This window comes from Ictalurus punctatus, chromosome 14, assembly GCF_001660625.3.
Source record: "Ictalurus punctatus breed USDA103 chromosome 14, Coco_2.0, whole genome shotgun sequence".
In the NCBI taxonomy this organism is placed as follows: domain Eukaryota; kingdom Metazoa; phylum Chordata; class Actinopteri; order Siluriformes; family Ictaluridae; genus Ictalurus; species Ictalurus punctatus.
Genome location: NC_030429.2, coordinates 10,809,075 through 10,823,510, shown reverse-complemented (window position 1 = coordinate 10,823,510; position 14,436 = coordinate 10,809,075). Strand labels below are relative to the sequence as shown.

The 14,436-nt window shown below is 38.6% G+C and overlaps 1 protein-coding gene across 2 annotated transcripts; it reads left to right on the top strand.

Annotated features, from left to right (window-relative positions):
• The first annotated feature begins 2 nt into the window (after nucleotides 1–2).
• lrrc56 (leucine rich repeat containing 56) lies at nucleotides 3–13,825 on the top strand. 2 transcript variants are annotated; one of them, XM_017485857.3, is made up of 13 exons: nucleotides 3–663; nucleotides 1,137–1,288; nucleotides 1,388–1,475; nucleotides 2,442–2,502; nucleotides 3,470–3,566; nucleotides 5,930–6,127; nucleotides 9,003–9,195; nucleotides 9,331–9,525; nucleotides 11,562–11,629; nucleotides 11,761–11,906; nucleotides 11,992–12,236; nucleotides 12,314–12,623; nucleotides 12,804–13,825. In XM_017485857.3, exons 2-13 carry the CDS (start codon nucleotides 1,151–1,153, stop codon nucleotides 12,952–12,954), a joined length of 1,890 nt encoding a protein of 629 aa, XP_017341346.1. In that variant the 5' UTR covers nucleotides 3–663; nucleotides 1,137–1,150; the 3' UTR covers nucleotides 12,955–13,825. The 2 variants fall into 2 exon arrangements, with proteins under 2 accessions (XP_017341346.1, XP_017341345.1); XM_017485856.3 differs by having other exon boundaries at nucleotides 5,930–6,133.
• Nucleotides 13,826–14,436: the final 611 nt, after the last annotated feature.

Genomic DNA, 14,436 nt, shown 5'->3' with positions numbered 1-14,436 from the left:
AATAATCTTTATAGCATTGGTTAATATGAAAAAATTATTATGATAGCATTAGCATGATATGTGAAAGCACTTTCATGTTACACAATATATATTATGATATTTAGATTAATGTGAAACATGTAAAGAAAAAAGAGAAAAAGAATGTAAAACGTAAAAAAAACTATGAATTAAAAAAATAATTATTTATATTGCATGTTTACATCAAATATAATATAACATACAGTTAAATACCTGGCACTGTAAGTATTGATGTCTGTTCAGTGTTACAAAACTACTGACAATATTTATTACATGCTACTCTCTGAAGAGTTTTGAGACGCAATTTATCACAATAAAAAAATTTACGTTTAAAAAAAAATTGAACGTTTTAACACTGCTCCATATCTAATACAATTGCCTACGTTTCCCATCAGCCCCAGCTCTCCGTCCCACCGTATCCAGGAAGTAATGTGCACGTTGTCAAGCAAACTTCCCCCGCAGGATACAGCAGCATTACCCAAGTAGATAGCTTGAAAAACAGGGGAAAAGAATAAAAATGTTGGACGAACATAGAATTATTATTTATTGATGCTTTGTAAGGTCATTTTTTGTTTTGTTTGAACACGTGACGTGTAAACAGAAACGTTATATATATTTTTTAAATAGGTGGAGAGTTAACTTAAGGTAAGTGAGGTGGCTACTATGAATATGAAGCTATTTACACATACGGTTATAACACTGTCATGAATAATTCCACATATTCATGATGTCTGTATGTATAATACACATTACTCAAACAAAATAAGAATAAAGTTAGTTTATTTTTTATGGTTCATGTTAATTGGGACATTATAAAATATACTTAGTTGGATGCAAGACACACCCCACAACTATGGTGAAATGATGTATTTTATGGGCATTAAATTGTGTTTTCATTAAAAATCTTGATAAGCAAGGGAAAACTAGACTGAGCGATACAGAACAGGACTTAGGCCTACTACTGTGTATGTAGACATTTTTACTTAGTGTACTGCATTCATATCATTGTTGAGATTATGATAATGTTTTGGTTCTTATTAAATCTTGTGTTATGCTTCTACTGCAAGAAATAAATGTGTCACACACACCTACGTGTAATATCATGGTACTTTTTTCAGGCTGGTAAGTGAAGATGAATCCAGTTAGGCATCCAGGCACTGCTTATTCTTTTGTGACAGAGTTTGAGGGTTCTGGGAAAATAAACCCGAATCCTGTGACTGCTAAGGACTCAGATCTGCTATTTGATATTTACCTCTCTCCTGCAAAGCTGGTAAGTCCCAAAACGCAGAATTCTGGGAATGCAACAAGTTACAATTAATCAAATTTGTGAAGACTGAATACCAAGATGTGTTTGTTATTGGTGCTACAGAGAAACCTGTCTGGGTCTGATGATCTACAGCAGGTCACAAGCTTGGAGATGCGTGTTGACACCCGGGAAACTATCTTGGGCAATTTTGGTGAGATTAATGTACAGTACAGTCCTCTGCAGATATATTTATAGGCTGATGTGATGGATAAAGAAACTGGCATGCATATAAACATTATTGTCCACACCTAAGTTTTGCTTGAATTCATTGCTATCAGCAGGCAATTTTTCATTCATTTATTAATTCATTCATTCATTCATCTTCAGTAACCACATTATCCTGATCAAGGTCACAGTGGATCCAGAGCCTTTCCCAGGAACACTGGGCAAAAGACAGGAACACACTTTGGGTTAGGATACCAGTCCTGTGCAGAGTACCATACACACCCAATCGCAATTAAGGGCAAGTTAGCGCATCCAGCATGTGACATGTTTTTGGGAGATGAGAGAAAACTAGAGAACCCAGAGACACAGAGAGAACAGGCAAAAATTTACGTCGACAGAAACCTGAGGTCAGGATTGACCCAGGAACCTTGGAGCTGTGAGGCAGCAACACTGGGTGCTGCACCAGCAAATTTTCAGCCAAATGAAATTTCTGTATCTCTGCTCTGATCATAGTTATGGTTCAGTAGTAGCAACAGTTGCTCTATGTAACTTCTTACTTTTCTATTTTTACTCACTTGTTCTTGAAGGATTCCCTTGATTCCGGAAAGCTATGATTGCTCAATGCACTCAAGCAAGACAAGGAAGAAGTGAATACACTGTAAAAAATAAAAAAGAAGAAGAAGAAGTAGAAAAAGGAAAAGTTGACTTAACTTAAAATTTCAAGGCAACTTGCTGCATAGCTTTTTTTTGTGAGTTTACTCAACTTTTAACCAAAGTAGTTCACTTAATTTAATTTTTAACCTTGAGTTGAGTAAACTCAAAAAAGCTTCACAGTGTAAGGTCAAAAAATATGAATCAGCTTTCTCTATGGAGATGTTTTGTGCTAATGACCAAGTTTTAAAGATAGTTGGGTGTAGTTGCATCACCACTTTATTCTGTCGTCATACTGCAGGTGTTCACTTGCCCAATCTTGTGCAGCTGAAAATGAACAACAGTTTGATCTTATCTGTGCGGTAAGGTTTTCTCCTTTCACTTTTGCACTAGAGTTCTCCTTACAAAGTAGGCCAAACTTGTAGAACATTAGTTCAACAATATTTCTGGGAAAAAAACTGGTAATTTACTAATCTGACACAGAAATGACGTATATCTGGAAGTTCATGCTGTTCCTCTCATGGGTTGTGTGAGTGGGGAGGATCTCACTGTGCTCCAGGAACTGTTTTCTATGAATCAATCATTGAAGAATGATGCCTGTGATCTGACACAGGTGCAAAGCCCCCACTTTCCCATAAAGACATGCTCATGATGGGTTGTGGCCCTCTGTTTTAGAGGACAGTAAATCCTCATTTCCTGAAAGTGGTGTTGTTGCATAGTTAGAGATTGACCCTGTGTCTCAATGGACGGTTTTGTAGATTCAACCCATCTGGAGAACAGGTTCAATTGACACTTGAACAAATGGAGAAAGCATGTGTGAGCTTGGACATGTGTAATGTGTATATAGTATTTATGTGTTTGAGAGAGAAATAGAGACAGGTGGAGTCAGGGCTGGCAGTAAACCTTGTCTTTCTAATTCTGATCCATTAATATAGTTAGCAGATTATTTCATCATAAATGATTAATGTTAAAGTTGCTGCATCATTTGGTCTAAATAAATTTTGACTCTAAAAATAAAAATGTGTGCCTCTAAAAATGCTGACACCCCTGATGTTAAAGGTGATTTACTCCACTGTATGTTATTTCTGACAAAGCCAGATGTGAGGACTGAGTCACAGAAGAGAGGAGAAGGGTCGCAACAATGGTCGGGAGCACTAGACAGCTCAGATCAGAGGGGACCTGAAAGATCCAATAGCATTTCCTGCACTGGGATTCTGGGGTGAAGGGGGGAGTAGAGATGTTCAGAGTATGACTGAGGGGAGAGGATGAGAGCAGATTGCAGGGAGAGCAGAGGGAAGTGGTTGCTCATTGTTCCCAGTGTTTCCTCAGGGATCTTGGAATCAGTCTGTCCCACCTCCAAGTGCTCTCCCTGGTTCGATGCGGCCTAGTCGACTTGGAAGGGCTCCTCTCACTGTCCTCGCTTAAGGTAATCACTACATTCATACAGTATGTGCTGTTTATAGTTGTTTAAAGATATAGTGAGTTAGTTAGGTGGACATTAGGGGAAACTCAAAATCAGAACACATACAGTCCCACCTTAAGTCCCTCCAAAGTATGGAAGTATAATAGTGCCAAATGTCCTCAAGGCAAAATGGCATGTTGAATTACTTAAATTGAATAAAAACATGTCACAATAACATGACTTGGGCATAAAACCAACTCGAAAGTGTTCCTGTAAGTGTCAGGTATGATGCACACCTTTTTTTTTTTCATAAAAAAAAAGGTGTGCGTTATAGCTGACACCTACAGGAACACTTTCCAGTTGGTTTTATGACCAAGTCATTCTGTTCAAATGCTACTGAAGTTAGAAACATGTATACCAATATGTAACTTTAGAGACGGTCCCTTAATTTGCACATATCTGTGAATATCGAACGTCCAACTTCAAGCCAACTTTATGCCAGTAACATCTTACAATAGTATCGGCAATCCATTGCTGTTCCTGTGAGACCCGGATGTGAAGACTCGAATTTTAAGACCCGAATTTTAAGACCTGAATTTTTGCAGCCTGAATTTGTGAGGTTGACAAATAATGTGTTGAAATACTACCTGACGAATAATGAAGATGGTATTTTAACAACTGAATATTTTGGAACTGTATTTTAGGAAGGTGAATATGTGTGCATTGAATTTTGAATGCTGGAATTTTGTTTTCAATCAAAACATACAAATCCAATGAATTGCAGAGGAAACTAATTCAAACACTGTTTTTGCTGTGGTTTTTTTTGTGTCAAATTGCTGGGCAGAAAAATTCAAGTATTGTTATTGCGCTATGTTTTCATTAAATTTTTGAAATTCAACATGCCATTTTGAATGGCTTAGTGGTTAGCATGTTCGCCTCACAGGGTCCGAGGTTCGAGTCCCGCCGGGGCCATGCGTGTACGGAGTTGGCATGTTCTCCCCATGCTGCGGGGGTTTCCTCTGGGTACTCCGGTTTCCTCCCCCAGTCCAGAGACATGCATGGTAGGCTGATTGGCGTGTCTAAAGTGTCCGTAGTGTATGAATGGGTGTGTGAGTGTGTATGTGATTGTGCCCTGCGATGGATTGGCACCCTGTCCAGGGTGTACCCTACCTTGTGCCCAATGCTCCCTGGGATAGGCTCCAGGTTCCCCGTGACCCTGAAAAGGAATAAGCGGTAGAAGATGGATGGATGGAACATGCCATTTTATATGGCACTATTATACTTCCATACACCAAAGGCACACCCTCAAAACACATCCATGTGCACTGTCTAGGCTCGAGTAGTGTGGCTAGTTAAATATTAGTAGTTTCATACTGGTGTACTACATACACTCCTGGGCAAAAATAATAATAAATGGGCCAAGCCCAAAATAGCTAAATATTAAGCTTTTAATGGTTTTAACAACAAATGATTAATCAGAAAATTAGCAAGCATTTAAAAAGTGTGCTCCTGAGACCTCCTGTGCCACCATTTGCTCGTTTACTTTGCTGCAGTGAAGTGTTCGGGGGGAAAAGCTAGAAACAGGGAAATTCACTTCTATATTCTTCTTGTACACAAAGATACACTGATGACAGTGATTCAAATGTTTGATGTAAAATTCAAACTATTACATGCCTGGGTGTACAAAATTGAAATAATGTAAAAGTAAAATAAAATAATAATTGAAATCAATAAAATAAAAATAAACATTTAAAGAAATGACTTTATCTATTTGTTTCATTCTTGCTAATTTCCTGACCAATTATTTGTTGTTAAGACCATTAAAAGCTTAATATTTTGCCATTTTGGGCTTGGCCCATTATTCTTTTGGCCCAGGAGTGTACAATCCTTCCCCATAGAACTTTTAAGGATTACCCCAGAGAGACAAACTCTGACAAAGAAGGAGGAGTTCCTGAACTGACAGGAAAAATGATTGATAGGCAGGTAGAGACTTCTCTTTTTCAAGATTGCTTGGATATTGGTGGCCCACATTATCTGATTTTCTCTTGTTTACAGAGGTTTATTTATTTTGTCCCTCTGAGGGAATTTGTAAAATTTCTGTGTGGACCCATACAACAGAGAGGTTCTCTTTCAGAAAAGGTCCAATAAAAAACAATTCATCATTAAAAGAACCCCGTTTTTATGAGTGTGAAATCTCATTGAGGAGACATCTCATGTTTTTTTTATACTTTGAGCAGATATGTCATGAGGAGAACATAAAGTCTTCTAATGAAAACATCATGACATACCTTTAACTTATAGTTCTGGAGAAGGACCTGATTTGTACCAACATTTTCTAGACATTGACTTGTGGTCTTTGCCCATACTGCTTTGTTCTTGTCTCTCAGGAGCTGTATGTGGCCTACAACAATGTGTCAGACCTGAGCCAGGTATGCATGCTGGAACAGCTGGAACTGGTGGACCTCGAGGGGAACGATGTGGACGACCTGGTTCAAGTGCAGTACCTGGGTCTGTGTGGGAAGCTAAAAACCCTGACATTGGAGGGAAACCCTGTATACACCTGCCCCCGCCCAGGAGCATCACAGGTACAGGTACAGTAACAGCAAATTCAATATTAGTGCCAGTTTCTCAGCTAGACGTTTACCCAATACAAAGACCACAGATCACATGTAAAATGTTAATTACTTTTCTAAATGTTCAGTTTCTCTATTTGAAAGTGCCCTTTCAGTCAGTGCTTTTATGTAAATATTACTATCATGGATATCCTGTAAATATTACTATCATGGATATCCTATCGTGGAATTCCTTCCATCCATGTTTATACAGCTACTTCCCTTGGATGTATCAGGAGTTCCTCATGTCAAGACAACATGTGAAACCAGGCACGTTACAGTATGTCACACTAATCCAGGGGTTTTCAAAAAAATTTTGGCCAGTGACCCAAGTGTAAGGGCCCATGTTTCTCACAACATGCAAACATCTGTACTTCTTACTCATCATCTGATTTTTATACACTGCAAAAAAAATTATATCTTAGCGACTGAAAACATCTTTCTTTTTATGAGATTATTCTGAATAAACTATAAATCAAATGGTTTTTAGATGCTTTTACTCATTTTGAGCTTTACATTTTATTTTATTTGCAGATCATTTTGATTATTTCTAGAAATAAATGCTTAAAAATGAAAAACGTTATCTGCCAATAAAAACAAAGCTATTTCAAGCTTGAAATTAGTAAAAAAAAAAAAAAAAAAAAAAAGGTCTAGAAATAGGTTTAATACATTTTTTATTAAAATCTTATATTTGGGTTATTGTAATTTTATAACAGAAAATACTACGTACTTACCACCCACTTTAATAGGAACACCTATACACCTGTTCATGTATGCAGTTATCCAATCAGTCAATCATGTATAAAATAAAGCAGATACAGGTCAAGAGCTTCAGTATCAATGTGGGTGAGCCTGTGCCTCAGATTCCTGTTCTTGTCTGACAGGAGTGGAACCCAGTGCAGTCTCCTGCTGTTGTAGCCTATCCACCTCAAGGTTTGATGTTTTGAGCATGCTGAGATGCTTTTCTGCTCACCACGAGTGTAAAGAGTGATTATTTGAGTCGTGATATCCTTCCTGTCAGTTCAAACCAGGCTGGCCATTTTCCTCTGATCTCTCTCATCTACAAGGTGTTTCATCCTGCAGACTCTCCACTCACAGGATGTTTTTTTGTTTGTTTTTTGCACCATTCTGTGTAAACTCTATAGACTATTGTGTGTGAAATTCCCAGGAGATCAGCAGTTTCTGAAATACTCAAACCAGCCTATCTGGTACCAACAACCATGCCACGACTAAAGTCACTGAGATCACACTTTTTCCCCATTCTGATGTTTGATGTGAACATTAACTGATTCTCTTGACCTTTATCTGCATGATTGATGCATTGTGCTGCTGCCACATGATTGGCTGATTGGATAACTGCATGAATGAGCAGGTGTACAGGTGTTCCCATTAAAGTGGACAGTCAATGTATATATGATAACAATGTTGGTTAATCAAAAAAAAAAAAAAAAGATCTACTCCTGTTATCTGTGGAGCATTTTACAAAGTTTGAATTTTAACTAATGCCAGAGCGTGTGGTGCTACTATAAGTCTACAGGATGAAATACAGCTTGTGCTCAGTGCTAAATAGCTAGAAAACACACCCAGAAGTAGAATATAAGCCCCCCCACCACCAAATACACAAATAAATAAATAAATAAACCCAACTCACGTGTTGGACATGGCAGTGTTGTGGTCTGATGTAAAATGGGCTAATTTTGAGCTCTAACTTAAATACATAAGCTAGTTTAATGAAAGGTTTGCATTTTAAGTATTATTATTTTAAAATACGAATAGAATTTTATAATAAAAGTTGGTGAAAATCTCGTGTGACTCATATCTACAGTACAGCTCAGCTACAGTTCTTACAACCCTAAGAATATATGCATGTGCCGTGTGTGAGTGTCACCCTCTCAGTGTATGTTTCTGCACACTGACCTTGAGGGCCATTGCCATAATGGTTCTGCAGGTCACCGAAATGCAATTAGCCTCCGCTGGGAAATGAAAGCTCCTGTCTGATGTTTGATCTCGCCGTGCCAGGCTATATCCATTAGAAAGATCATGAATGGAAATGGAAAACTCAAGAAAGTTATGACAGACATGAGAGAAGATCTCATAGACCAGACATATTTCAGTTTATTCAACTAAATTGTCTGCGAACTGTGTTGGCTAATTAGATTTTTGATTTTTTTTTAAACTGATAGTGTGAGTTTGTGTGTGAGTAAATGATTTAAATAATTTATGTAATATTTGGAAATACACATTTGAGAAGGAGCACCCCAATTTTATTTGATGTCATGTCTTCCTCCGGTTTCGCAATAATCAGTTTATTTTGACACCCCATTATGAAACTGGGGCAAGCACATAGTCAGGACAGAGTGTGTTGAATATGCATTAGCTCTCATGATGAATAAGGGATATTCTCATCCATTTGTCTTTCTTCTGTTCTCTCCCCCTCTCTGTCTCAGATGTGCGCTTGAAAGGACTCTCACAGCTATAGCTCTTGTTTATCATTCTCTCCCCCTCGTCGTATTGGCGATATAAATGTGTCAAACATTTTGCTTTGATGGTTATGAGCAGACACACAGACACAGGGAAAATGTATTTGTACCTCGTGTGTTGCATTCTACATCTTTAAACATCTCTCAGCAGTCCACCTGATGAAGTGTCCTGGACTTGTAATTATGACAGTCACCTGGAAAGACAAATTATGTTTTTGCAATGACAAAAACATTCATCAGACTGACATGCACCTCAGTCTAATCACCTTTCATAATGTCATTAAGTGTGTGCCTAGGTTTTACAGCCCTGTGGGGTTTTTCCCCATTGCATAACATAGCTCATTAAGTTGAGTTTATTTGATTGACAGGTGTCTGAGTACAACTATAGGTCTGCCGTGAGGAAGCTAATTCCACAACTTCAAGTCCTCGATGATGCTCCAGCAGAGGAAGAAGAGCCTCGCTGCTCTAGCTCTATGATGGCGGACTGGGCTCTGCTGAAAAACTCCATTAAAGACACTACCTCCATTACAGACATTACCGATGACTGCCTGGAACTCATGGGTAATTTAATGAGCTAATTAATACATTGTTCAATCAGTTCAAGTTATTCATTGGTTTTATTCTTACTCTCAGCATCGAATATTCTTCTAAATGTAAGGTGCTAAAGGTCAATGCTATTGTGTTTTGTCTACATAGAATTAAGAGGCGCAAGTGTGTGTGACTTGTCACGACCCATGTCTGCCCAGCGCCCAGGCACCAGTGTGGGATACAGCAGTCCTCTCAGTCGCCCCAGCACTGCCAGGCCTCCTTCATCCTCCGTCAGCTCCAGACCAAGCTCAGCTGATTCGGATGCAGATACTCCAAACTACGAGACCAGTGATTTGACACACGGTGAGTGTGTTCTTATATATTACTATCATCCTCATTAGGTAAAGGCAAGCCATTAGCCTAGTTTCATGTCCAGCACCGTTGTCAGAGCTGCTGTTATAGAAAATCATTCATCACCATCTCATCACATTTGAGAATTCAACAGCGCTGTGGCATAATGAAACCTACTACACGTATGAAGTGTTGCTGCCTCATAATATGACGATTGTGTTCTAATTGGCCTGCATTCACAGGAATAAATGAAATCGTGTTACTCCACTGTTTTACCTGGGAAGGGGGACGGGTCGATGGTCAGGGGGGATTCTCATTGGCACGCTACTGTGATTTTCTGATGTCTTAAGAACTTTTTCGTGGAATCACCACATCAAAAAAGCAAGAGACAGATGCTGTGCCTAAAATATATATATCTTTTGTTGGTTGGATAGATATATCCAACAGACACAAGATAGATGAGATACAGTCAGGTCCATTCCTTCATGGATGTAAATACAGACGGTTTACCTCAAGATGCAAACCACTGGTAACACTCAAGAACAGAAAGACCAGATTAGACTTTGCTGGAAAAAAAAAACTTAAAAAACAACACCTGACCAGTTCTGATGCAACATTATCTTGTACCAGAATGATACGAAGAGAAGAGTATGGAGAAGGAACGGAAGGGCTCATGATCCAAGGCATACCACATCATCTGTCAAACATGTGGAGGAAGTGTTATGGCATCGGCATGTATGGCTGCCAGTGGATCTGGGTCATTGGTGTTTATTGATGCTGTGTCTGCTGATATAAGTGATATAAGTAGCAGGATGAATTCTGAAGTGTATAGAGATATACTTTCTGCTCAGATTCAGTCAAATGCTGCAAAACTGATAGGACTGCGCTTCACAATACATATGGATCCATCCATCCATTTTATATACCGCTTATCCTACAGGGTCACGGGGAACCTGGAGCCTATCCCAAGGAGCATCGGGCACAAGGCGGGGTACAATGGACAGGGTTCTAATCCATCGCAGGGCACAATCATTCCCACACCCATTCATATCCTATGCACATTTTGGATATGCCAATCAGCTACCATGCATGCCTTTGGACGGGAAGGCCGTGGCTCAGGTGGTAGAGCGGGTTGTCCACTAATAATAGGGTTGGCGGTTCGATTCCCGGCCCACATGACTCCACATACCGAAGTGTCCTTGGGCAAGACACTGAACCCCAAGTTGCTCTCGATGACAAGTTAGCGCCTTGCATGGCAGCTCTGCTACCATTGGTGTGTGAGTGTGTATGTGAATGGGTGAATGAGACACAGTGTAAAGTGTTTTGGATAAAAGTGCTATATAAGTGCGCCATTTACCATTTAAGTGTGCCATTTTTAGACTGGGGGAGAAAACCGGAGTACACGGAAGACACCCCCACAGAACATGCAAACTCCTCAATGACAGGGCTAATGACCCAAAACATTGGGAAAGCAACCCAAGAGATTAATTAAATATAGTAATTAAATGTTCTTAAATGTCCGATGACCACAACCCAATCAGGCATGCTTTTCACTTAGTGAAGAGAAAACTGAAGGCAAAAAGACTCATAAACAATCAGCAACTGAAGGTAGCTGCAGTAAAGACCTGGCAAAGTATCTCAAGGGAGGAAACTCCCCATTTGATGATGTCCATAGGTTCCAGGCAGTCATTGACTGCAAAGAATTTGCATCCAAGTATTAAAAATAATGCTGATATTTATGATTATATTAGTTTGTCCCATTACTTTTGCGTGTAAATGTGAAAATGTACGTTCTATGAAAAAATGGCTGTAATTCCTAAATGGTTATATTTTTATTAAGAATCTTGAATTAAAGCTGAAAGTCTGTAATTTAATCACATCTTGATTGCTTCATTTCAAATCCATTGTGGTAGTGTACAGAGGCACAATTACGAAAAGTGTGCCACTGTCCAAATACTTATGGACCCGACTGTATGTTACTTATAAGTGCAGAATTTCTATGCTTTCATTTATCATTTCTATTTCTAATTGTATTTTTCTCTCTCTAGGGGTGGGAAGAGTTCTCTTTTGTGGGAATCCTCTTCAGGCCATTCGGGCACGACGACAGAAAATAAAGGTAGGGCTGTACAGTACAGGTATACATCTTGCAACCCTACACATGTGAGAGTTAAAATGTGATTTTAAAAAAGAGGCTTATAAAACAGATCAAAACATTGTTTTATTGTTTTCGTTGGTTTTCTACTTTAGCTTCAAGGCCCCAACTCTCACTCCAGACCCTGTACTCAGCTAAGTAGCTATGTCCCTGAGCACACATATGATGTTGAAGAAACAAGCAGTCAGGACCGCAGTGATGTGTTCGCTGATCTCAGAGCCTGGAGGAAAGAACATAACAAGTAATGAAGGTTTTCCTGCACAGTTTGTGTGTTAGATTTGTTTACTTCCTTTACTCATTGTGTATGTATATTTATTACTTGATAGACGTCTTTTGGCCATTGAGAGAGACCGTCAGCCACAGGTGATGAGAATCGTGCATAACGACGATGATGATGATGATGATGATGATGATGATGAAAATAAAGACAGCAGTAATGAATATGATGAAGGGGCCCATAGTCTCAGCCTCATCAGTGACAGAGAAGACCAAGACGAAACCCAGGAAGGACAAAAGACTGGCCACATAGATAACAAGTCTCCTGATTCCTCGTTCCAGTCTCTTTCACCAGGTAGCTCATTTTGCTTCTTCTCATACTCTCCATGACTCATAAATACTGATCTGATATTTCTGATATGTCTGGTGCAGAGGCCTCCAGGCTCTTATCTTTATCAGACCACACCATGGCTCCATCTCCACCACCCAGAGGTGCAGCACCCTCTACTGACAAGAGGATAGCAGAGATTCGAGCCCGCAGACTTAAAATCAGTAACATGGGGGTTGATATGCAAAAGCTTACCAGGGAAACTATTAGATCAGATGTAACAGCATCAAGAGATATGAACCATAATGTTCTGTGCCCTGGGGCTTTGAAAATGCAACCTGCCCCACCTCAGATCCTCTGTAACCCTCACAGACAAGGCTCCAGCCCCGGGATCACGCCACAAAGGGAACGCTGGTATGTGCTGGATTTTTTATTCAACAACAGCAAAAACAAATATATAAAGTACAATATAAATTTATATTTTAATTACTTTAACTATTATGTTATACATAGTATAGTATAATATAGTATGTTCTGCTTTAATTCATTAATACTATTTGTTAATAAATATTAACATAAAGCTTTGTGATTAAGTTCAGGAACTAGTCTACCCAACAGTGAGCACAAGCCAATCATTTGCTCATTGATGCCTGAGAGGACAACATCCACACGCCCTCATACAGCAAGAGCTGCTCTGCAAAGACCTCTTGTCCATCCCAGTAAAGCAACTGGCCACCTGGACTGAAGCTTTCTGCTTCTCAGACACTGTGGACTGCTTATATCTTTCTGGTGGACATTTTAAAGCAGAAGCATGTGGACTGAATGATGGAAAGAAAGATGCGTGATTAAGAGTAATGATCTCTCCCACTCCATCAGCCAGACTTAGTGGCTTAGGGGTTATGGATACCTTGGCTACGTGGACAAATTGAAGACAGTGAGCTGTATCATGTAATGAAAGTTTGGTCTTCTCAGGAAATATTTTTAAAGAAATAAATTGTTTGTCCAAAAAGAATACAAAAAAATTTTTTTACACCTTCAAATGCTGTTCATTAACAGCTGGTCCACCTCCCATACAGTAGAACAGACATAACTTTGAATCATATTTTATACACCACTAGGGGATGCTCTTTGAAAGCCAACACCCCCATGTTTACAGCCTTTAATTAATGGCTTTTTTAACATACGGCCCTTGTGCATCCTTATGGACATTTTTTAAAATTATTATTATTATTTTATCTGTTAAAGAAAACAGCATAAATTTTGCAAAATGTGTATTTCTATTGGAATTTTAATATTTTGCCCTCATTTGCTTTCATAAATCTATTTTAAACTAGGCACACACAATAGTTACACTCAGGAAGTTAAGGACAAAAATGTCCCCATTGAAACCCATTCAAACTGCAATACTTAATCCCTGTGACATTTAAGCATAAAATCATGCATTTTGCGTTAACAGCCTTTTATTTAGTTGACAGGTTTCAAAACGTTGAATTTTTAAATTATGAAATGTGTACTATTTTCTCAGCTTTAGCCTCTGGGGAAAATATATGCTTTTCCTTTTTTTCTGATTCTGCTGTATTATAGAGAACTGCAGACCAACTGAATAAATGATGCAGCTATAATTGTGTGTGTGTGTGTGTGTGTGTGTGTGTGTGTGTACGGATATCAGAGTTGTGGTTTGTATGTGTGTACTGAAAATTTTATGTGTGTGAACAGTTAGAAAGAAAGAAATGATATTGTACTGGAAATCACAAATCCCACCCCATGTATATGAGTCAGAGAAGGTTACTGAGATTTGAAGAGTTTTGCATTATGTAAAGAAACCGACGTTTAAAGGGTTACAGTTCTGAAAATGAATGAATGTTTGGTAATTATGATCAGAACTGATGCTGGTAAAAAAATCATTCAGTGAAAGTGGAAAAAAATATGAATATCTAATATTTTTATGACAGTTTTTGGGCATGGACGTTTTTGTCCTCTGTAGACCTATGTGTAACTTTTGTTTAATTGATGCACTAATGTTAAGACAAAATAGTAGGGAAAATATAATAATTTAACTTAATCAGTAACAATGCAACAGTTTTAGAAATACAAATATGCCACAGATTACAAATAATTTGTATTTTTATGGTGGCCTTTTCATGTTAAAATCCTTCATCCTTTCATCCTTAATGCCAGTTTTGACTTTAGAACTTTATTTATTCCTTAATATGTATTAAGGAAGAGA